This window comes from Monodon monoceros, unplaced genomic scaffold (assembly GCF_005190385.1).
Source record: "Monodon monoceros isolate NGI ecotype Baffin Bay Population unplaced genomic scaffold, NGI_Narwhal_1 Super_Scaffold_5, whole genome shotgun sequence".
NCBI lineage: Eukaryota > Metazoa > Chordata > Mammalia > Artiodactyla > Monodontidae > Monodon > Monodon monoceros.
The window spans coordinates 100,541,708-100,565,070 of record NW_021703782.1 but is presented as its reverse complement, the minus strand read 5'-3'; the positions used below and the strand labels follow the sequence as shown (position 1 = coordinate 100,565,070).

The 23,363-nt window shown below is 49.2% G+C and overlaps 2 protein-coding genes and 1 pseudogene across 5 annotated transcripts in view; 1 reads left to right on the top strand and 2 right to left on the bottom strand.

Annotated features, from left to right (window-relative positions):
* The window catches only part of TTLL11 (tubulin tyrosine ligase like 11), a 263,833-nt gene extending 252,225 nt beyond the window's left edge, over positions 1-11,608 (top strand). For both annotated transcript variants that reach the window (XM_029202082.1, XM_029202080.1), the window contains 2 exons: positions 7,413-7,539; positions 10,395-11,608. In XM_029202082.1, the coding sequence (XP_029057915.1) occupies positions 7,413-7,539; positions 10,395-10,746 (479 nt within the window). In that variant the 3' untranslated portion in view covers positions 10,747-11,608. The remainder of the gene's footprint in view (positions 1-7,412; positions 7,540-10,394) is intronic.
* Positions 11,609-16,780: 5,172 nt separating this feature from the next.
* On the bottom strand, positions 16,781-17,580 carry LOC114884271 (annotated as a pseudogene).
* A 2,997-nt stretch (positions 17,581-20,577) lies between these two features.
* Positions 20,578-23,363, bottom strand: part of DAB2IP (DAB2 interacting protein) — a 165,807-nt gene continuing 163,021 nt past the window's right edge. Inside the window, exon 17 of one of the 3 annotated variants that reach the window (XM_029201675.1) lies at positions 20,578-22,816. In XM_029201675.1, the coding sequence (XP_029057508.1) occupies positions 22,807-22,816 (10 nt within the window). In that variant the 3' untranslated portion in view covers positions 20,578-22,806. The remainder of the gene's footprint in view (positions 22,817-23,363) is intronic. The other 2 variants (XM_029201678.1, XM_029201676.1) reach the window with 2 other exon arrangements.

The following is a 23,363-nucleotide window of genomic DNA, read 5'->3' as shown; positions in this document are numbered from 1 at the left end:
AGGGGATACTGGGAAATGTGTTCTTCCTGTACATCCAAGTCGAAACAATGAAATGGGACTTGGTAGACACATGTTACCTTTTTGCCTCAATTCATATTTGTTTTACTATGAAAATGCTTCAATCTTCAAATAAAATTGCTGCTCCAAGAAAGTGACTGTGTTTATCTTACAGCTGCACAGAGCATCTCAGCCCCACCACATACTCTCCACTTGAGAGGCACAATGTGATGGGGGCCACGTGGGTTTCCTAAGACTCCAGAGTCAGGGGATTCTGGGAATATCTTGTATCTTCCCACTAAGAACTCCAGTCCTAGGCTCTGTGGCTTGGCTGCAGCCCAGCTCCAAGCTCCTTGGGGAGCCTTCCCATCCCCTGGAAAGCCCAGTCCAAAGCAGGTCACTGAAGTTTCCCCTTGAGGATCGGGGCCAGGAGTGGAGAATAGATGAGGAGCCCAGACAGAGTGTGTGCCCTTCCCAGGCTGGAGCAGAGCACACAGCCCAAGGCGCTGGCGCCTTCAGGCCTAGAGACAGGTGGTCTGGCCACGCCAGCTCTAGCTATAGGTCTGCTGAGGAGGTCAGCCCTGCACAAAGCAGCCTCAGTGCGGGGAATCGAATGGCATCAGGGCTCCTCCGGTAGCTGGTGGAAGCCGTGTCACAGCACAGGGTGATCTGAATGTAACCACATTCCTCAGTCACATTCCCTGAGCACATACAACGGCCAGACCGTGCCAGGCACATTGCATGTGTTAGTTCATTTAGTCTGAGAAGCATGCTCGGGAAATGGATACTCTTACTATCTCCCCATTTTACAGATGAGGAAACTGAGGTTCAAAACTGAGATGAAGTGACTTGGCTTAGAAATGCCAAAGCCAATTTGGGATCCCGGCCTCGTGGAGACGGGATCTCACTCCAGACGGTTCTCCTCTGTGCTGCCGCGATGGGCCCCTCTTGGAAGGGCGGGTGAGTCCCACCAACAGAGGCAGCTGAGAACATGTGGAAGTAGGAGGCTCTGGGGAGACCTTGAGTAGCACCACATCAGCAAACACTTCTCTGAAAAGCCCTGGCGTGTAATAAAAAAGGCCTCGCCGGTCTCTGCTTCCTGGAAGGCACCGCAACCCAGCCAGGTTTACAGAACAGGAGGCCTTGGGAATTGCTCGGCTGGGCAGCAAAGTGATGGCGGTGGGGGGGAACCTAGGAGGCCAGGTTCCCATAACTGGGACAGGAGTATGCCAGGCAGTGTGGGCAAGGGTGGCCGGTGGTGAAAACGGTGTCCATGTATGGAGGACCAGCTTTGTCCCAGGCCCCAGAGTCACCCTGGCCATTGGGTGATATCACTACCCTTTCACAGCTGGGGAAACTTAGGTCTGGAGAAGCTTCTCACCTTGCCTAAGGCCGCAGTAGCCTGCCCTCCGCCAGCCCACAGGCCACCAGAGAGACTCTGCGGTGGACAGCAGGGAGAGGGAAGCAGCTGCCCCCGTTACTGCAAGGTCAAAACATCCCAGGACTCCAGCCACCCCTGTGGGAGCCACCAGCGTCACGACATCCAGAACGTCAACCCTGACCTGGGCTCCCGGTCCAGAAATGACACTCTTGTTTCAGCCCTTTCTCTGTGCTCACACGCTGTGTGTCAAGTGGCACCTGACGGGCTGGGGAGGGACAGGAGCCCCCTTACAGCCGACGGGGGCCCTGAGCGCAGGGGCAAAGCGCCCTTGGCTTCCTAGTCAGGAAACGTTCGCAGTCATTCCACACTCTTTACTTGATAAAATATGGAAGGATATTATACGTTTTACAGGGGTTTCCTTTATTGAAAAAAAAGCTTTTAAAGAGTTTTGATTCTTATAATGTATCCGGAAAATTCACGTTCATGGAAATTCATTCCCCGAGGACATGGTAAAGAGCCTCCGCATGGGAATGACACTCAGCCACCTGGGCTTTTTGTGGTTGCTGTAATTTTTTTCTTCTTCTTTTTTTTAATGTTGTGTTAGTTTCAGGTGCACAGCAAAATGATTCAGTTATACACACACACACACACACACACACACACACACACACACACACACACACATACATATATACACATATATCTATTCTTTTTCAGATTCTTTTCCATTACAGGTTATTATAAGATATAGAATATAGTTCCCTGTGCTCTACAGTAGGTCCTTGTTTATTTTATAGATTGTCATGTGCATCTGTTAATCCCAGTCTCCTAATTTATCCCTTCCCCCCACCTTTTCCCCTTTGGTAACCATAAGTTTGTTTTCTGTCTGTGAGTCTATTTCTGTTTTGAAAATAAGTTCATTTGTACCATTTTTTTAGATTCCACATATAAGTGATATGTGTCTTTCTCTATCTGACTTACTTCACTTAGTATGATAATCTCTAGGTCCATCCATGTTGCTGCAAATGGCATTATTCCATTCTTTTTTATGGCCGAGTAATATTCCATTGTATATATGTACCACATCTTCTTTATCCATTCATCTGTCGATGGGCATTTACGTTGCTCCTTTGTCTTGGCTATTGGAAATAGTGCTGCTATGAACATTGGGATGCATGCAACTTTTCAAATTAGAGTTTTCTCCCAATATATGCCCAACAGTTAGGATTGTTGGATCATATGGTAACTCTATTTTTAGTTTCTTAAGGAACCTCCATAATGTTCTCTATAGTGGCTGCAATAATTTGTTTAAAATATGCAGTGGAGATACATATATAAATGCCCATATGATATTAATGCATATATATAATGACTAAAACAAATAAAAACAGCTCAAAAAGATGTACAGTGACAAGTAATCTCCCTTTCACCCCTGTGCTTCAGTTCTCCAGTCTGTCCCCAGAGGCAGCTATAGTTTCTGGGTTTTGTGTGTTCCTGTCAAAGACAGTCTGTACACATACATGAATTCTTACATATGTGTGTATCCACCAACCGGCACTCTACTTTTCACTTAACACTGTTTCTGGGAGGTTGTTGCGTGATATGTACATGTCAGCTGACCTCAGATTTTTTTTTTTTTTTTTTTTTTGCGGTACGCAGGCCTCTCACTGTTGTGGCCTCTCCCGTTGCGGAGCACAGGCTCCGGGCGCGCAGGCTCAGCGGCCATGGCTCACGGGCCCAGCCGCTCCGCGGCATGTGGGATCTTCCCGGACCGGGGCACGAACCCGCGTCCCCTGCATCGGCAGGTGGACTCTCAACCACTGCGCCACCAGGGAAGCCCTGGCCTCAGATTTTTAATGGCACCATTGTCATGCCATTATGCGATGCACTATAATGACTTAGAATATTTTCGTTTACTTAAATGGCCCCCAATCCATGCATTTAGTTTGTTTCCAGTTTTCTGTTACTACATAAAGTGCTGCAGGGATTGTTCTTGTACACGCATCTTTATGCACACATATGAGTACATCCTACAGGTCGAATTACTAGGTCAAAGGGTATATGCATTTTAAATTGCAATCAATATTGCCAAATTGCCCTCCCAAGAGGCCACACCGATTTTCAGTCCCACCAACATTGTGTGAGAGGGCCAGATCCCCCATCCTCCCCAACGAGGCTTGTTATCAAAACGCTAACCTTTGCCAGTCGGTGGGTGAAAAAAACACGGCAGCATCCCATTACAGATTTAATTTGTTTCTCTTACAAATGAGGTTGAGAAGCTTTCTTCTGTGTTTCAAAGTCATGAGTATTTCCTTTCCTACAAACTGGCTGCTCGTGTTCTTTGCCCATTTTTCGACTGGTCTTTTTCTTGTTGATTTGCAGCATCACTTTGCAGGTGAAAAGAATTAGGCTTTTGTCATATCTTTTGGCAAAATATGTGTTCTATACGGGCCATTTTTTGGCAGCCAACTGTCTCTCTACCTCAACAAATTCTCCACAGGCTGCCAGAGTGGTCTTTCCGAAATGCCACTCTGATCACGTCACCCTCCTCCCGAAAGACACAAAACGGCTTCCTGCTGCCTGGATCCAGCTCAAACTCCCCACTTGGTTTGAGGACCTGCCCATTTGGGGCCCAGCTTTCTCCCAGCCCCAACAAAAGGCCCACCACATGCAGCCGTGAGGGTTGTGCACTGTGCAGGGGGCAGTGACACCCAGGGAAGGACCTTGGGGGCATCCCCTGGAGGTGGACAGCGGGGCAGCCCCCCAAGAGGCTGCCTCTTTCTCCGGTGAACCTTAGCTCAGGACTCATCACACTTTCGACCATTCCTCAAAGCCCCATCTGTTCCATTCCTCCAGGGCTATGTCCAGGCTCTTCCTTCTGCCCCAGATGCGACCCCTCCCCTGTGGCCTGGTAAGCTTCCTCCTCTGCAAAGCTGACCCCACTTTCACAGGCTGGCTTGGGTCCCCCCGCCCCAGCCTTTGTGTGTCCCTTTAACCCACTGCAAGGTGATTCTCTCTCTAGGGGAGGGCTGTGTGCATTCACTCCTGGATCCCACCCCCGGTCAGAGGAGGTGCTCGGGAAATGTGTGTGGAATGAATAAATGAGGGAATGAGCGAAGGCAGCCTTCTTTTATTTTTAAAAGAACTTTTTAAACTGAGGCAGTATAGTTGATGTACAATATTACTGATATATAAGTTACAGGTGTACGATATAGTGATTCGCAATTTTTAAAGGTTATACTCATTTATAGTTATTGTAAGATGTTAGCTATATTCCCTGTGTTGTACAGTATATCCTTGGAGGTTATTTTATACATCATAGTCTGTACCTCTTAATCCCCTCCCCCTGGATTGCCCCCGCCCCCTCCCCTCTCCATCACCCACCCACTGGTAACCACTAGTTTGGTCTCTGTATCTGCTGGTCTGTGAAGGTGGCCTGACCACTGAAGCCAGTCCAGTGCAGGTGAGGAGTGAGGGGTGAAGACCCAGTATCCCCTCAGCCTTCTCAGCCTAATGTAAAGTTGTGCATTTACCTGATAGGCTGTTTTTTTTGTATAAATCTCCATTAAACACTTTGAAAAATGCAAATTAAAAAAAAACCCAGCAGACTGGCTCTTCCCAGGTAATTATAGTAGACCCTGCAAGTCTGTACTGAGGCCATTTTATTTAGTAGGTCTATGGCTCTTCCCAGATTATAAATGAAAGCCCTTCAGGGAACAGGTTATTCTCCCTCCCCTAAATTCCCCAGGGCGGGGCATTGCAAGAGGACTCAGTGGGCACAAACACCGTTGCCATGGGGCTCGCACAGGGGAGCGGGGGCCCAGGGACCCTTCCTGGTCCGTAGGGGCCAGTGGGATGTAGGCTCTAAAGCAGCTCCTTCCTCCTAAACCCCAAACCCTCGCTGGCAGCCCCCATCTGGGCCAGCCCTCCAGCCCTCCCCCAGTGGGGAAGGTACCCACGGCTCCCCAGCCCCGCGCCGTCCCCCCCGGGGCGCCTGCAGGACTTCCTGCCGCGCCACCCACCTCCACTGCTCAGCTGCCATCAGTCCTTCGCCTGCATCCTGGGGACCTTTAAACACGTGAGTCAGGTAACGATCCTCACAGCTGCACTTCCCTGCCTGGCTCCTGTGGCCCCTCTGGATTCCCGTGCCCTGTGCCCTGTGGGGGTCTGTACCTCTGCCAGCCCTGCCAGGGACCCTGTGACCTGGCTAAGGCCTGCTCAGCTGGCTCACCCCTCTCCCTTTCCTGCCAGCACCGTGCCAACCCTGGGGAGGTGGGGATATGAGCAAAACCAGACATGGCCCTGCCCACCTGATGCTGCGAGATGGACGGGGGTTAACTAAGAGCAGAGAGGAGGCAGCACGGAGGGAGGCCCTGCGCACAGATCCGGCTCAGAGAACGAGGACGGCGTGGGGCAGGGGAGGCTGGCAGAGGGCCAGCCCTGCAGGCAGTGCAGGCCACCCTGAAGATGTCCTCCTTGCCACTGGAGAGTGTTCAGAGGACACTGTGATCGGGGCTGTGGTTTGACAGATAACTGAGATTAGGATTGGAGGGTGGACCACGGAGTGGGACGGTGTGCAGGGATCCCGGCGACAGGAAGCTGGCGGCGGCCCCGGTGATAAAGGGCCGTGAGAATTGATGGCGCTTCTCATGGCGGTTATTTAATGCCCTCTCCCCTCCCTCCAGGACGGCAGGGCCTTGTCCATCCCACTGGCAGCCTGGCAGCACCTAGCACACAACTCAGTACATAGTAGGTGGAATGTTCTGGGAATGAATGACAGGTTAGAGAGGGGATAGTAATCAAATCATGGATTTAACAGGTGGGGAAACTGATGCTCTGTGTCGTGGAGCAGTGTGTCACCTGGGTGAGCTGGCGACGACCCCGGCACGGGGCAGCCCTGAAAACCCTGTCCCCGCCCACCTTGCTCACAAAGACCTGTTTTCATAGCTTGTCATTTCCCTACACGCCCACAGGCAGGGACACACACTGCACCGATAGATAAATCTGGGCCACTTTTCAGCGTCGTTTAACATCCCCGGGGAGGTTGGGTCACGTGGCCTCCAGCAGCCCATTAGCTGACAGGCTGAAGCGTATCACACTGAATTCCACGGCCCGCGGAGCCCGTGAGACGCCGTTGCTGCTCGGAAATCTGCGCTGAGTTATTAGGACGCACTTGTCCTGCGCATTTCCTCCAGTGAACACGTTGCCCCCCTCCTCTTGCCAGGACTGTTTCCCAGTGGGAGGACCTTGAACTCACTCCCTGTCTATAGCTCGAAAGGAAGAGGGGATGACCTGGAAGGAGGCGGTGGGGGGCAGGGACCGGTGCTGGGGGCTGTGAGTGCTGCTTGCAGAGAGATGGTCTGGAGGCGTTGCGCTGTCCTCCTGCCCCCCCCCCCCGCCCCCCCCCCAGCCCTCATCCTGGGTCTCCCTGCTCCCCCACCCCCGCCCGTGTGCCCTGGCCCTTGGCCACAGCTGCAGCAGGACCTATGGACAGGCCAGCCAGGGACTCAGCCGCTGACGCCCACAGCCTGGCCATGGCACAATGCATCTGCCTCCGCCCTACCTCCTGGGACCCCACGGGCCTGAGCTTCTGCCTTCGGCACGTGTCACGCACCCTGACCACTGCCGTGTACAAACTAAACTGGGACACATCACCATATGGTGAGGACACTCAAGATGGCGGCTCTCTTGCTCTGTAGATCCCCTGCTCGCCCAGGCCCTGCTTCTCCTACGCCCTGGCACACGAGCATCATCACCCCCTTCCCCAGCTAGAGATTGTTCTGGTCCTTAGGCTAGATGGTCGTTAACCCGAAATGCGTGCGGGACGGGCCCCAGCTGCTGGTTTCCCTGGTGACTGATGAGCCAATCTGACGTCAATTGCGCTATAAACGGCAGCCTCCTTCTCCCTCAAGCAGCCAAGATGGCTGCCGTGTCCTGCCTGCTGCCCACGGTGGGGTGTTGCTCCAGGATCCTCTGGTTCGAACGTGCAAGACACTTTATCCGATTAACCATCGATGTCTCTGTCTGTTGCCAGGCTCTTTCTTCGGTCTCATGGCTGGACAACTACAAGACTTGCAGGCCTGCGGGGTGCAGCCCAACTGCTGTCGGCCAGGAAGCCGAGGAAGCCGAGGAAACTCCTGTGAACGCCGAGATGTTGGAAGGTAAGGACAGCGTGGGGGGGGGGGGGGGGGCCCGCAAACTGGGTGGTGATCGGGGAGGGGCGGGGTGCGGGGACCGTCCCCTGCACTTGGGGCCCTGCGACAGCTGACCACTGTGAGAGATGTCCTTATCTTCCACTACACTGATGATGCTCTGTTAACCTCGCTCTCCAGTTTAAGAGTAGCAGCCCCGTGCTCCTGGCTCATCTGACTGCACGGGGATGGCTGGTGGGTACAGACGAAATTTTCGTACAGACCTGGCATAGCTATCAAATACTTAGGCGTTCTCTGGTTGGGTAAGACGAGATACCCACACCCTCCACCCCTAAACAGCTACAGACACGGCCTTTAGGGATATTAACTCAGAGACAGGCTTGTGGCCAGTTACCCGGAAAGGAGTGGTTGAGGCCTGTGGCAATGGCAAAATACTAGAGTACCCTGGTGCTTCTGGTCCCAGCTGCGGGAGGGGGCAGAGCTACGTGCAGCCTACGGTGTGTCGTAACAGGTGGAAGCCATTACAAAAGGCCTACCCACGTTGTTGAGCAATGCAAAAACCCACCACTGGGGGGTCTAGAACAGCTGTGTGTGACATATGGGACCCCTGTGAATATCACTGGTGACCAAGGGACCCACCCTGAAGTTGAGGAATGGGCCGCTAAGAATGCCACACGCTGCCGTTTTCAACCGCCCTCCGGCCCCACTGCCGCCGGCCGAACTGAAAGGCTGCTGGGCTAGTTAACCATATAGGGATGGGAACCTGGCCTCAGCTGTGGATCAGCAGGCTAACGCAAGCCCGGAACTATCACTGAGCATCCCAGGAGCCGTCGTCCCAGTGCCTACGCTATGTTAACCAGAGCCAACTAGTCCCCATCCGACTACGGCTCTCGACCACCAAAGGGCCGGCGACAGCTATGGGCCAGGACAATAACTCACTTCTGCCCTTGCCGTGCGATCTGCCCCCGGGGGGCACGTTATAAGATGGCCCTGGGGCTGGCAGGTAAGTCCCTGGTGATTTGGGTTCCCTGCCCCGTGGGGAACAGGACAGATTTTGCCTGCTGGAGAAAGCAGCATTGCATTAGCCCTGCGGTCGATTGCCATGTGCTTGTTCCGTGGCATGGCACCGCAGGCCGGGGCGATAACCGCAGGCGGGGGTGGTGCTAGCCCAGCATGCTGTCACCGCTCGTATTTTGCTCAGTGGTCGCGAACTCCCCTGTATCGCGCCTGTTACGCATCTTAGGTCCCTAGTCTGGGCGGAAGGCACCCGGTTACGGACTGGGCAACAACGGCTGCCTCACTGCGAAAGGAGTCTGACTGTTGGGTCTCCAGCGAGATGCCGTTGTCGTCCTGCTCTGACTCCCATGAAAAATTGACCGGATAAGTGCCTGTCTTACCCTTGATATTCGTTAGGTGCTGTGTCTGTATCGCACGTGTGGTATCTGGTTGCAGTGCCCCTCTGCATACCTGACCCCGGGGATATTGCGGAAGAGGGGCGACCCAGATGGTAAGGGTCGCGCAGGGGACGTAGCGGGGGAGTGTGTGGTCAGGTCACTCAAGATGGCGGCTCTCTTACTCTCTGTACCTCCCCTGCTCGACCAGGCGCTGCTTCTCCTACACGCTATCACCTGAGCATCTTTACCCCCTTCCCCAGCTAGTAATTGTTCTAGTCCTTAGGCCAGAACGGCTCCACCTGCTAGTTTCTTAAAGGGAAACAACTGCCCTCGTGATGGTGATGGTCATTAACCAGAGGGGCGGTGAGGGATGGGCCCCGCCCGCGGTTTCCCTGGTGACTGATGAGCTAACCTGACATCAATTCCCCTGTAAATGGCAGCCTCCTTCCCTGAGTAGCCGAGATGGCTGCCATGTCGTGCCTGCCATCTGCTGCACACCATGGAGTGTTGCTCCAGGACCCTTTGTTTTGGACGTGTAAGATCCCCTGTCCAATAAACCACTGATGTCTCCGTGGCTGTTTCCAGGCTTTCTTTGGCCTTGAGGCTGGCCAACTGCAAGGCTTGCAGGCTTGTGGGGTGCAGCCCAACACGTATGCACACCGATATACAGACCACCTGGACAGAACCACGCTCAAACACACACATCCCATCCCAACGTGTAGGCTATATCTACCCACACGGACCCACGCCACACCCATCACACCTAGTGTCCCTGGCTCTCACACCTACACACACACACTCACATACATTTGCACACACGCTTCTACATGCATTTTGAATTTCCAAGCGGCAGATAAACTTCTGTGATTAATTCCTACTTTTGTTGCTCCGTGGTCAAGAAATATGACCCTTCCTTTTATGAACCTACTTTGTGCCGAGCATCGTTAGGTGCTAAGTGTACAAAGTTGAATAAACTTGGGCCCTACAGCCTAATAACAGAAAACAAATTCACCTTGACAATCTGATGTGATACCTGATGCAGCAGAATCACAGCACTTACATTTTCTCAATATATTTTATATATTTTTCTCTACTTAGGTTGTTTCCTTTTTTGTTTCTATTACCTAAACACTGTGAGACCAAAAACATATTTTCATTGCTGTCCTCATTTACTTTTCTTGAATTACTAGTTCGAATGGGCATATTCTCCCCTATTTACTGTCCATTTGTATTGCTTCTTTGTGACTCGCCATTTCATATCCTTTGCCTGCTTTTCTGCTAGTATGATTGTTTATTTCTCTAGATTTCCAATTATTTGTCTTTTGCAATACTCTTAGATAATTCTTCAAGCCGAAGTTCTAGCACGGACCACGACTTTGACTTCTAAGCACACGTGTTCTGTTTTTTGCTCTTAGCAACGATATGCTTTAATCCCAAGTTTTTCTTTTCAAAGTCCCTCCTTTTTCTTAGCAGCACACTCCCATTTGTTGAAGAAGCATCATTTGAGTTACTTCAGCATCATTCAGGACCTACGGAGAGACTTCTGCAGACTGGCACACTAAGGCTTGGTGGACCGTGGAGAGCAAAGCAAGACTCACTGCCAGTGGAGACGACAGTCCAGGAAGGAATCTCCCTGGGAATTTGCCCTCCAGGTTGGCATGCTTGTCCGTTCCTCCATACAGGCTGTGCCCGCACCCCCTCCCACTGGGGGCAGGGGTCCGGGAGCAGCTCCCCCTCCCCCTCCTCTGATCGTAGGCGTCACTCAGAACACTTGTTAAACTTCAGATTCCATGGATTTGGAGATATAGATGCAAACTCATGATTTCTAAAATGTGTATATATACATGCACATGTATATGTGTTTGAATGTATATTTGTATACACACACACACACTCTACATTTATTTCCTAGCTCTGTCTGCTGAAAAGGTCAAGAAGGAAGGATATTCTAGCAGCTCTCAGCTCTTGGTCTGTATTTCCATTCCCCAGAGTTCCTCAGAGAAATGACTAATCCCAGAGCTGGGGCAGGGTAGGTACATGATGAGCCTGGGACATCTTGTGAGGCTAGAAAGTAAGGGAATGTTCAAAAACCACATCGAGGGTGTGTCACGTGACACGGGCACTGGCTTGGAGGGGCTCCCAGTGGCCAAATCTGGGAGTGTTTGAGCACCAAAACAATCAAGTAGAGTAATGAATTATAAGCCCATGAAAACAGACATTTACGAGCCCATACTGATAACAGATAAGCAAATACATAGGAAGAATGGAGGACCTTTGCTACAGTAAAATTCTGAGTCAACCAGTGAAGTGGAAGAAATGCTAGAACTGGAAAGCCATCCTTTGCAACCATCCTAGTAAAAACTGGATCACTCAAGAATCATTAAGGGTTGCTAAATCTAGGGGGATGTTTTGGCAATGAGCAGGATATTTGTATGATGTCAGACTGTCTCCCCACAGACTGCATATTAGTTGCAAGCAAGACCAAAAAACAAAGAAAACCCAGTAATTATACGGTGGAGAAATTGGACCACACCCTGATCGGGTGATCAAAATTAACATCACCAGGGAGGGATAGACAGGTGTCATGTGCCTCCAGATGTATTACTCTAAGAAGGACTCGATATATGCTCTCTGCAGTATTTTGGCCAAGAACGAATAACTAGAAAACTAGTCACAAGGAAACATCAGACAAATGCAGAACTCTGTTTTTATTTAAAAGGGCGGGTGGGGGTTGGGGGAGGAATGGTTGGTCGTATTCTTTCAATGTCAATGTCATAAAAGATAAAGAACAGGGCTTCCCTGGTGGCGCAGTGGTTGAGAGTCCGCCTGCCGATGCAGCGGACGCGGGTTTGTGCCCCAGTCCGGGAAGATCCCACATGCCGTGGAGCGGCTGGGCCCGTGAGCCATGGCCGCTGAGCCTGCGCGTCCGGAGCCTGTGCTCCGCAACGGGAGAGGCCACGGCAGTGAGAGGCCCGCGTACCGTAAAAAAAAAAAAAAAAAAAAAAAAAAAGATAAAGAACAGTCATAGAAATGTTCCAGATTAAACGAGGCTAAAGAGACACAACAGCCGAATGCAATCTCTGACCCCAGACTGGATCCTGTGCTGGAGGGAAAAAATAGTATAAAAGGATGTTACTGGTTCTACTGAGGATGTTGGAATGTGAATATTAGATGAGAGAAAAGTCTGTAGTAGTGTTAAATTGAGGTGGGTAACTATACTGTGATTATGTAAGAGAATATCTCTAATCTTAGTAAATATTCACTGCAGTATTTAGGAGTAAAGGGCTGTGGCATAAGTCACAAAAATAGCAGTAAATGTTAAACATTTATGTTGAATACACGACTGTTTTAATACAAATTCAGTAACAGTGCAGTATAATTGGGCTTGGGTGCACTGTGGCATATGTTCTGGCGACTGGCTCTTTCCCTGGCTTGGGGGCTGGTCACCATCCACACTGTGTGTACAGCCTCACCAGGTTGTCCAGATTTGAGGTCTCCTGTCCACCTGCCTCTCCTGCTACCCACAGGCCCACTCTGTTAATAGCTACCAATGGGTGTCTGGGAAAGCAGTTTCAATTTTGTATATTTATTGTGTATTCAGCCACTTTACTGAACCAGGAGCGTTTTTTGGTTGATTCCCAGGGAAATTCTAAGAAGATGACCCTAACTTTTGTCTTTTCTTTCTCAATAGTTTAGTTAGTTTCTTTCCTGCCTTTTTGCCTTGAAACGCAGCAGAGCCCTGCATCTAAGTCATTTCTTACCTCATTGGGAATGTCTGTTATGTTTTACTCTTAAGGATAATGTTGGCTATTGGCTTGAGATATTCTATTTTTCAAATATGTTTTTATTACAAAAGCAAAATTATGGTCAGAAAAAAGAAACTTAGAAAATACTGATTAAGCACAGAGGTGGGAGGGGGGAATAAAAAGCCATTTATTATCTCTAGGTCAGTGTTTTGTTAACACCTTGGTATATATCCCTAATAATTATTATTTGAAGATTTTATTAGAATAATCATTAGTGCTCCCAGAGCAGGTAGCATTTATCTATTATGTGTCAGTAATGGTGCTAAGTTTAGGGGTGACAAGCATTATTTCAGCAAATCCTTACAGAATACCTCTCTATAGTGTAGATACTGTTATCCCTACTTTACAGTTAAGGAAATTGAGACTGAGAGGACTTTCCCAATTTACCTAAGATCATGGGCAAATCAACAGCCCTTAAGGCTGAAACCCAGTTCTCCCTTATGCCCAAGCTCTGGCTCTTACATACACTACTATCTCCTAATCCAGACCTCTTTGTGCAAATAGATTTTTTTAAAACTAAGCTAGAATCCTTCTGGACATAGCATTCTGTTATCAGCTTTTACACCTGATGTATTATTAACATCTTTCAGTGTCATTTATTATTCTTCTACAAATGTAATGGCTGTGTAGTGTTTTATTATATGGATATGTTTTATTTATTCTTAAATGGCTCCATATCAAAATAAAAACTGGTCGTAAAATATTCAAACAATAACAGGAATATAAAGTAGAACATGCAAGTCCTCCGTTCCACCCTGCTGAGCACCATTCCTTTGAGGAAGTTACTATTAATAGTATATGTTTGCTTCCACATAGTTCTTCTATGTAACTTATTATATGTGATGTAATTTATCTAATTTTCTTTAAAGGAATGGGTATACCAATCTACTGCTTGCCTTTCATACATAATATATGATGAACATCATTCCAAATCTATCCATCCTTTTTTAATATGATTTTTTAAATTGAACTATAATTGATTTACAATACTGTTAATTTTAGGAGTATAGAAAGTGATTCAGTTATATATGTGTGTGTGTGTATATATAATATGTATAAATTCTTTTTCAGATTCTTTTCCATCATTGGTTATTACAAGATATTCAAGACAGTTGCCTATGCTATACAGTAAATATATATATATATATGTATCATCTTTATCCATTCATCTGTTGATGGACACTTAGATGGCTCCCATGTCTTGGTTTTTGTCAATAGTGCTGCTATGAACGTTGGGATGCATGTATCTTTTCTTTTTTTTAAATTTTTGTAGTTGAAGTATAGTTGATTTACAGTGCTGTGTTAGTTTCAGGTGTACAGCAAAGTGATTCAGTTATACATATAAAATATATATACGTATATATAATCATTTATTTGTATAATTTCTTTTTCAGATTCTTTTCCATCATAGACTATTACAAGTTATAGAATATAGTTCCCTGTGCTATACAGTAGGTCCTTGTTGCTTATCTGTTTTATATATAGTAGTGTGTATCTGCTAATCCCAAACTCATTTATCCCTCCCCCACTCCCCTTTCCCCTTTGGTAACCATAAGTTAGTTTTCAGTATCTGTGAGTCTATTTCTGTTTTGTAAATGAGTGCATTTGTATCATTTTCTTAGATTCCACATAAAAACCATATCATATATTTGTCTTTCTCTATCTGACTTACTTCACTTAGTATGATAATCTCTAGGTCCATGCATGTTGCTGCAAATAGCATTATTTCATTGTTTTTCACGGCTGAGCAATAGTACATTGTGTATATATACCACATCTTCTTTAACCATTCATATGTTTATGGGCATTTAGGTTGCTTCCATGTCTTGGCTATTGTAAACAGTGCTGCTATGAACACTGGGTGCACGTATCTTGTCGAATTAGAATTTTCGCCTTTTCTGTATATATGCCCAGGAGTGGGATTACTGGATCATGTGGTAACTCTATTTTTAGTTTTCTAAGGAACCTCCATACTGTTCTCCATAGTGGCTGCACCAATTTACATTCCCACCAACAGTGTAGGAGGGTTCCCTTTGCTCCACACCCTCTCCAGCATTTATTATTTGTAGACATTTTTTTTTTTTTTTGGCTGTGTTGGGTCTTCGTTTCTGTGCGAGGGCTTTCTCTAGTTGCGGTGAGCGGGGGGCCACTCTTCATCGCGGTGCGCGGGCCTCTGACTATCGCGGCCTCTCTTGTTGCGGAGCACAGGCTCCAGACACGCAGGCTCAGTAGTTGTGGCTCACGGGCCTAGTTGCTCCGCGGCATGTGGGATCTTCCCAAACCAGGGCTCAAACCCGTGCCCCCTGCACTGGCAGGCAGATTCTCAACCACTGCGCCACCAGGGAAGCCCTGTAGACATTTTTGATGATAGCCATTCTGACCAGTATGAGGTGATATCTCATACTTTTGATTTGCATTTCTCTAATAATTAGTGATGTTGAGCATCTTTCCATGTGTCTGTTAGCCCGTCTGTATGTCTTCTTTGGAGAAATGCCTATTTAGGTCTTTTGCCCATTTTTTGGTTGGGTTTTTTTTTTGAGTGAGTTGTATGAGGTGTTTGTATGTATATTTTGGAAATTAATCCCTTGTCAGTTGCATCGTTTGTAAATATTTTCTCCCATTTCCTAGGTTGCCTTTTCATTTTGTTTACAGTTTCCTTTGCTGTTATCCATTCTTTTTAATGGACAAGAATCAACAAGTCACATCTGGCTCTTGGCTCGAGCAACTGGGAGGATGGCAGAGCCATTTTGGTGGGTTAGAAATGAAGGGAGGAACAGGTTTTGGGGTCATATCAAACCTGATGTCAAGTGGACACAGGCCCTGTGAAGGGCTCAGGGAGCAGTGGAGCTGGGTATAAAAATGTGGGAGTCGGTGAGCAGAGAATGGATGGTATGTAAATCCATGGCAATGGTCCCTGATGCCAAGGAGGAGCCACACCTGGAGAAAGGGTGTGTGCTCTCCTGTTCTCCCCAATCCCCACCTCTCCCTGTTGTCTCTCAGCACTGGGTCTGAGTGTCCTCTGATGTGGGCCTGCTTTAGTCACTCACATTGCTGCCAGGTCACTGAAGCTTTGTGCTTTGCACTGTCAAGGGGTGTTCAGAAAAATCACCCAAACTTGGAATTAAGGCAAAAGGAGGCCAGCTTGTCATCCCAACTTGTCATCCCAGTGTCCCCCTGGAATATTGTTAAGAGGACCACCCCAGGATTATTCTATCACCTGGGGGAATACATCTTTATTTGACTTGCCATTCACTACGTATGTATGTACATAGCGTGTGTATTACATGTTCACTTGTGGATTTTTGGCACCCCCATTGCTTGTGGTTTTATAGCCCTGTAGGGCATTAACCAGTCTTGACTGTAGCCAGAGAACAGCACATGATCACCCTGATTAGTCTCAATGTAACCTGAGCATTACTTACCAGGATCTCTCGCTGAGACTCTCCACCAGGAATTTTCAGGAACACCAGACTCTCTGCTCTCCAGAGCCATGTTCCTATCTCCTCACTTAGGCCCATGTACTCAGCCACTGCTTCCTTCCCCTGGGCTCCTGGCTAATGCCAGCACGGATCCACATAGCTCTGGTATGTTTGGGAATTATGACACTGTGCCCTGGAGGGGCTCTTTTTCCATCCATTGTGCTGGGTTCTTTCATCCTGAACACTTGAGTTCTTCCTTCAACTCTGGAAAATATGCTTTTATGATTCCTTTGATCACTTTCCCCTTTCCTTTTCTTTTCCCTCCTTTAGGAATTCCCAATAGTTGGATGTTAGATATCCTGGATTGAGCTTCTAGACATCCTGGATTGAGCTTCTAGACTTTTTCCCTCTCCCATTTTCTTTTTTTTAAAATTTATTTTATTGAACTACATTTGATTTACAATTTGTATTAATTTCTACTGTACAGCAAAGTGATTCAGTTATACATACAAACATGTATATATACATATATATACATTCTTTTTCATATTCTTTTCCATTGTGGTTTTTTAATGCAGTATTGTCTTTAATTAAGTACAAAGACTTCCATTCATGTTGCCTAGAGATCATTTTATCCACCGCTCTGTCTGGCCGCCAGTCTCTTGTCTCTCTCCTCAGCACTGGTAAGGTGGATACCCTTTCCATGGGGAAGAGAGATCCACAGTTTGTTGCCTTTGCCAATAACGAAAATGTTGGAGAGCCGGGTGGCAAACTGTTGCCATTGGCATCTTTCACATGAACTACATCAAAAGAACCAGGATGTCTCTCCCTGTTGGTGATCACACCAGTTCTTCCCAGTTAGCACCTCCAGTCACCATGCACAGGTTACCAGTGTCAAATTTGATGAAATCAGTAATCTTGCCAGTCTCCAAATCAATCTGAATGGTGTCATTCGCCTTGATGAGGGGGTCAGTGTAGTGTAGTGTAGTCAGTGTAGTGAGAGCATCATGGTTCACCAGATGAGGGATTCCTTTTGTCCCCACAAAGATCTTTCTCATTTTGCACAACTTATACTTCACCTCCTCAGCTGTAATATGATGAGCAGCAAAGCGATCCTTGGTGTCATAGATCAGACAAAAATTCTCTCGTCTTGTCAATGCTGATGACGTCCGTAAAACCAGCAGGGTAGGTTGTATCAGTGCGGACCTTGCCATCAATCTTAATGAAATGCTGCATGAAGATTTTCTTTAGTTCATCTCCTGTTAGGGCATACTTAAGTCTGTTTCTTAGGAAAATAATTAGTGGGAGACATTCCCTCAGCTCGTGGGGACCGGTAGATGGACGAGGAGCAAACCCACCAGTTGGTTTATCCAGCGTCCAACGCTTTGGAGCTGCTACATGCTTCAGGTGCTTCTTGGGACCACAAGCCATGGCTGCGCTAGGCATGAAAAGTGATCCGTTGTGGTTTATCACAGGATATTGAATATAGTTCCCTGTGCTATACAGTAGGACCTTGTTGTTTATCCATTCTGTATAAAATAGTTTGCATTCCTACCCCAAACTCCCAATCTATCCCTCTCCCACCCCACCCTCCCCCTTGGCAACCACAAGTCTGTTCTCTATGTCTGTGAGTCTGTTTCTGTTTTGTAGATAAGTTCATTCTGTGTCATATTTTAGATTCCACATGAAAGTGATATATGGTATTTGTCTTTCTCTCTCTGACATACTTCACATAGTATGATAATCTCTAGGTCCATACAGTTGCTGCAAATGGCATTATTTCATTCTGTGTGGCTGAGTAGTATTCCATCGTATATATGTACCACATCTTTTTTTTTTTAGTTTTTTAAATTTTATTATTTTTTTATACAACAGGTTCTCATTAGTCATCAATTTTACACACATCAGTGTATACATGTCAATCCCAATCGCCCAATTCATCACACCACCGTCCCCACACCCCCGCGGCTTTCCCCCCTTGGTGTCCATATGTTTGTTCTCTACATCTGTGTCTCAACTTCTGCCCTGCAAACCAGTTCATCTGTCCCATTTTTCTAGGTTCCACATCCATGCGTTAATAAACGATATTTTTCTCTTTCTGACTTACTTCACTCTGTATGACAGTCTCTAGATCCACCCACGTCTCAACAAATGACCCAATTTCGTTCCTTTTTATGGCTGAGTAATATTCCATTGTATATATGTACCACAACTTCTTTATCCATTCGTCTGTCGATGGGCATTTAGGTTGCTTCCATGACATGGCTATTGTAAATAGTGCTGCAATGAACATTGGAGTGCATGTGTCTTTTTGAATTATGGTTTTCTCTGGGTATATGCCCAGTAGTGGGATTGCTGGATCATATGTGTACCACATCTTTATCCATTCATGATGGCCATTCTGACCAGTGTGAGGTGGTCCCTCATTATAGTTTTGATTTTCATTTCTCTAATAATTAGTGATGTTGAGCATCTTTGCATGTGCCTGTTGGCCCGTCTGTATGTCTTCTTTAGAGAAATATCTATTTGGGTCTTTTGCCCATTTTTCGATTGGGTTGTTTGTTTTATTGTATTGAGTTGTATGGGCTGTTTGTATATTTTGGAAATTAAGCCCTTGCCAGTTGCATCATTTGCAAATATTTTCTCCCAGTCCATAGGTTGTCTCGTCATTTTGTTTATGGTTTCCTTTGCTGTACAAAAGCTTGTAAGTTTGACTAGGTCAAAGTTTGATCAGCTCACTTCCGGTTCATCTCGCCCTCTGCTAATTTAGTCAATGCTCGTTCATCAACCTCCATCTGCCAAAGCTTTTCAAATTCTCTTACATACTGATATCTCCTCCTACATTAATTCTGCCCTTATGAGTGATCATCTTTTCAGTCCTGTCAGTACAGTGGTGCTTGAAAAGGAAACGAGATAAATGCATGTCATCAGTATACCTTGTTTAACTGGAAGATTATTTCTTTTAAAAACCTAATCCTACTGATGTAATATTTATTTTTTAAACTTTCTGATAGAAGAAAAACTAAGTAAATGTCTTCTAGTGATCTCTAGTTTTATTGCTTCAAGGTACAGAATGTGGGCCAAACTGTTTTTTTTTTCTTTTTTCTTTTTTTTTTTTGCGGTACATGGGCCTCTCACTGTCGTGGCCTCTCCCGTTGCGGAGCACAGGCTCCGGACGCGCAGGCCCAACTGCCATGGCTCACGGGCCCAGCCGCTCCGCGGCATGTGGGATCTTCCCAGACCGGGGCACGAACCCGTGTCCCCTGCATCGGCAGGCGGACTCTCAACCACTGCGCCACCAGGGAAGCCCCCAAACTGTTTCTTTGGCCAGCTTTTTCAGTTTTTCATTTCTCGATACATGCAGTCAGCTTTGGGTGATGTTCTAAGTATACGTGAAAGAAGGTGTGTTCTCTCTAGGGTAAGAGCTTGATGTATCCCTGCTTATTAAACCTTATTAATTATTAAAAACCTCTGGGTTCTCATTGCCTCCTTGATCTATCATAAGCTAATAATGGGGAGGTGTTAGTCTCGGACAATCGTATTCTTGTCGATGTTTTTCTTCTGCGTTTCCAGCAGTTTTGCTTTCTACTTGATGCACCTTAATCCACATACGGAAGTTCATGGCTTTTGTACCTTCACTACAAATGTCTGTCAACATGAAATGATTTTTCTGTCCCAGTCATTGCTATTTCCTTGAATTCTATGTTTACAGGGCATCACCTCAGCAGAGAGACCAGAGGGACCAGTTTGGGAACCAGGGTCAGTGGTACGGAAGCACTGAGGTGGCCCACGGGTTGGGCAATGAGGCAGTGGAGGTGGGAAAGGCAAGCCAGGCTACAGAGGGCTGGGGAAAGGGCGGGAGGCCGGAGGCGGAGATGGCAAGTCCCTGCAGGCAGTAAGTGCACTTTAAAAAAGGTTGTCTGAAGGGTAGAAAACCCAGCCTGGAGCAGGTGAAGAGCAGGTGGAGAGCAGGTGGAGACCTGGTATTTTAAATGCTGTGAGAAGGAGGGGCAGGGCCTGAAGAGTTAGGAGTGATGAAAGCAAGGGGGCGGCCAGGGGCTGCCTCGGGAAGGAATGGGGGTCCCCTCCTCTCCTGTGGCTGCTTTGGGGAAGGAAGCAAGGTGAGAGCTGGGGCGCCTGGCTGGCGGTGAGCCGGGGTGGGGTCAGAGGGTCACTGCCGGCCGTCTTCCCGCAGTGGGCTAGGAGGCTGGTTCTTGGAGCAGGGAGAGCGTCTGGCTGGGAGATCCGAGAAGAGGTACGGGTTTGGCTGAACCACGGTGGAGAATAGGGCAGGGAGTCCTTGCTGAGAGGGGAGATGGGAACCCACAAGGGCACGGTCTGAAATGGGTTTTTTTTTTTTTTCCTGCAGTGCTCACCTGTCCCCTGTGCAGGGTGCAACTGAAGGGGCTCAGGCGCTGGCTTGTTCCCAACAAAGGCCCTGGGTTCAGCCTTGCAGGTGGGTCTGGGCCATGAGTTAGGGCTTCTCAGGTATCAGAGGCTTGAGTTTAAGTCTAGCTCAGCCATGATCTGCTGGTGGCCCTGGACCACCTCCTTCCCTCCTGGAGTAGGATTTCAGGGGCTGGGGAAGCAGAGTCTGGCAGGAGCTGGTATCTGCTGTAGGGAAATGCAGGGGCCAAGCTCTGGGAGCCTAGAAAGTCCACGCTTGTCAGAGCGAGGGGGGAGGGAGAGACCCCAGCCCGGAAGAGGACGGGCAATCCCAGATCACGCAGGGTCTCCCCGACCACAACTGCCACCAGGGTGAACCGAGTGCTGGTAAAGAACAGTATCAGGCCACGATGCAGGAGTCACTCCTGGAAAAGCTCCTGACACACAGCTGAATGGAGAGGCGAGTCAGGCTTAAAATAGCTAAATAAATCTTTAATATTTCTAATTGCAAATGTACAGAAATTGCACAGCCACACAGTCTTAGAACACCAACAGCTTTCTCTGTACATTATTACATAGTTAAGAGTCACGACTGGAGGGAGGCGCTCCAGCCAAGACGCCAACATTTGCATTTTTTCCTTTTCACATACTTACAAAAGGGGGGGCAGGGAGGTGGAATGGGGGCTGGGGGCGGCTTGGGGGAGTGTGTAGAAAAGAGGGGCCGTTTCCCTGGACGGTCTGCCTTCCACAGACGGCTGGGGTGGGAGGGGGAGAGGTGTACCCTGGGGCAGATGCTCTGCAGGGGGGTGGGGGGGGGGTGCCTGGAGCTCTGGCCCTGGTTCCCCACCCCCATTCGGGGCGGGCGGAAAGAGTCTCCACTTACAGGAAGTTTGACCGTTTCCTTCACCCTAAACATAAAAGTTAAGCAAAATGTCAGGCCTCCCTGTGTTGGCAGGAGAGGGGAGGGGAGAGCCTTCTCCAGCAGGGCTGGGCCTGGGTCTCCCCGAGCAGGGAATGCCTTCCTTCCTCCTCTCTCAGGGACGCGGGTTCAGTGTGACCCAGGCAGGTCGCACGTCCCCAGCACCCAGAGAGCACGCTGCACAGCCGACAGATAAAATGCCACGGGCAGGGAAAAACCCCATCACCCAAATCCACAACCTCTGCCTCCTGCCCAGCACTGTTCTCTAGATTAAAAATAAAACAAAAACCGTCGGAGAGCAGCGGTCCCGGGCAGCCCTTGGCAGCACCAGGACTAAAGGACTATGTACAACCGTTAGGTGAAATAGTTACATTACAGTCAAACACCAAGAACATTTACAAAAATCGTCAGACTTGCAATTCAGATAAAAATCTGGGAAGAGTCTGTACACTTTTACAGTTTTTGCACTAATAAGGCTCTCGGCCTGAGAGCTCCCAACCCAGGCCAAGGGCCGCCAGCACCGGCCACCACTGGCCTCCTGAGCCCGGCTGTCCAGGCCCTGGGAACCTCCCCCCTGTATTGCTAAGAGGCGCTCAGTCCGAGGTCGCTCAATGAGGCATCGGCGGGGCCGGGGGTGGGGGCGGTGAGAGGGAACCAGAGGAGGACGTCACGGGGCCAGGCCCTGCCTGTGTGGCCAGAGGAGTGAGGGCAAGGCCTCCGCCCCCATGACCTGCCTCCCTGAGGTCTGTGACCCTTGGGGGTCCTGCTCTCTCCCCACAAGCGGGTCTCTGGGCTAACTGGTTTCACCCCAGGACGGGGCGCAGTGTGGTCCGAGCCCCCCGCTGTGCTCCCCTTCCTGGGGGGCTCTGGGGCAACCTGGGCCCTGGTGGAGCGTCTCCAGCCCCAGCGACAGGAAGGGGTCGCCCCAGCTTCCCACGGCTGAGGCAGACGGGGCGGCTCCTGGCTGCAGGGTGAACGCCCCAGCTCCTGCCTGAGATTCCCCAGGGCCAGGGGTGGGAACAGGGAGGGACGAGAGAGACCCACGCTCCTGCCCACCTATGTCCCGCAAGGGGGGGCGGGGAGGGCCGATAAGCTACAGAACAGCCTAGAGCTGAGGAAAACCGGCCCCAGCCGCGGGTGAGCACCTCCCTGTCTGCAGCGCCTGGGTCCTCGGCTGGGCCTGGGAGGGGTGAGGCAGAGGCCGGCCGCACACACGGGGCGGGTGCAGGCTGCTGCTGTCTTGGAGAGGGAGCAAGTCTAACATCCTCCAGGGCCGCTATTTCCCATGCAGTGCGCACGCTCAATTTAAAAGGCCCCTGTGTTCCAGCAAGCGAGCAAGCGGGCTTTTGTTTCTAATGCATACTGTGAAAGGAAAAAAAATCACAGTTATCCACCTTCTCAGGGCCTGCGGGCGCTAGACTTTTCTTTAACCGTCCATCAGGAGCGCTCAGCCTGTCTCTCAGGGGGAGCACCTGCTGGCCACTCCCTGCAGGGCCACCGTGCCCGGGGACACTAGCTCCGGGAGAGGGGCAGGCACTACACAGCGCCGCCTGGGCCAGCTCTGCCCAGGTCTCTGTCTTCGGGGAGCCCCAGAGCATCAGCCTGGGCCCACGTGGCAAGTGAGGGAGGTCCTGGATCTTCCCACGGGCGCAAGGGCCCAGAAGAGAGCTGCGGTCCTCGCTGGGTCCACCTGACAGAACAAGTTAGGGAGGGAAGGACGGAGGGCGGGAGCGGGAAGGCGGAGGGTCTGGGGGCAGGTCACTCCTCGGTTCCTCACAGCCGGGAAGGGTCCCCGCGCATGCAGGGGCAGGTGCTCGGGGTGGAGATAGGCGGGGGACCCGGCGCTCCGGCAGCTCCGTCCTCCCCCCCGCCCCCCCCCCCCCCCCCCCCCCCCCCGCGCCCCCCCCCC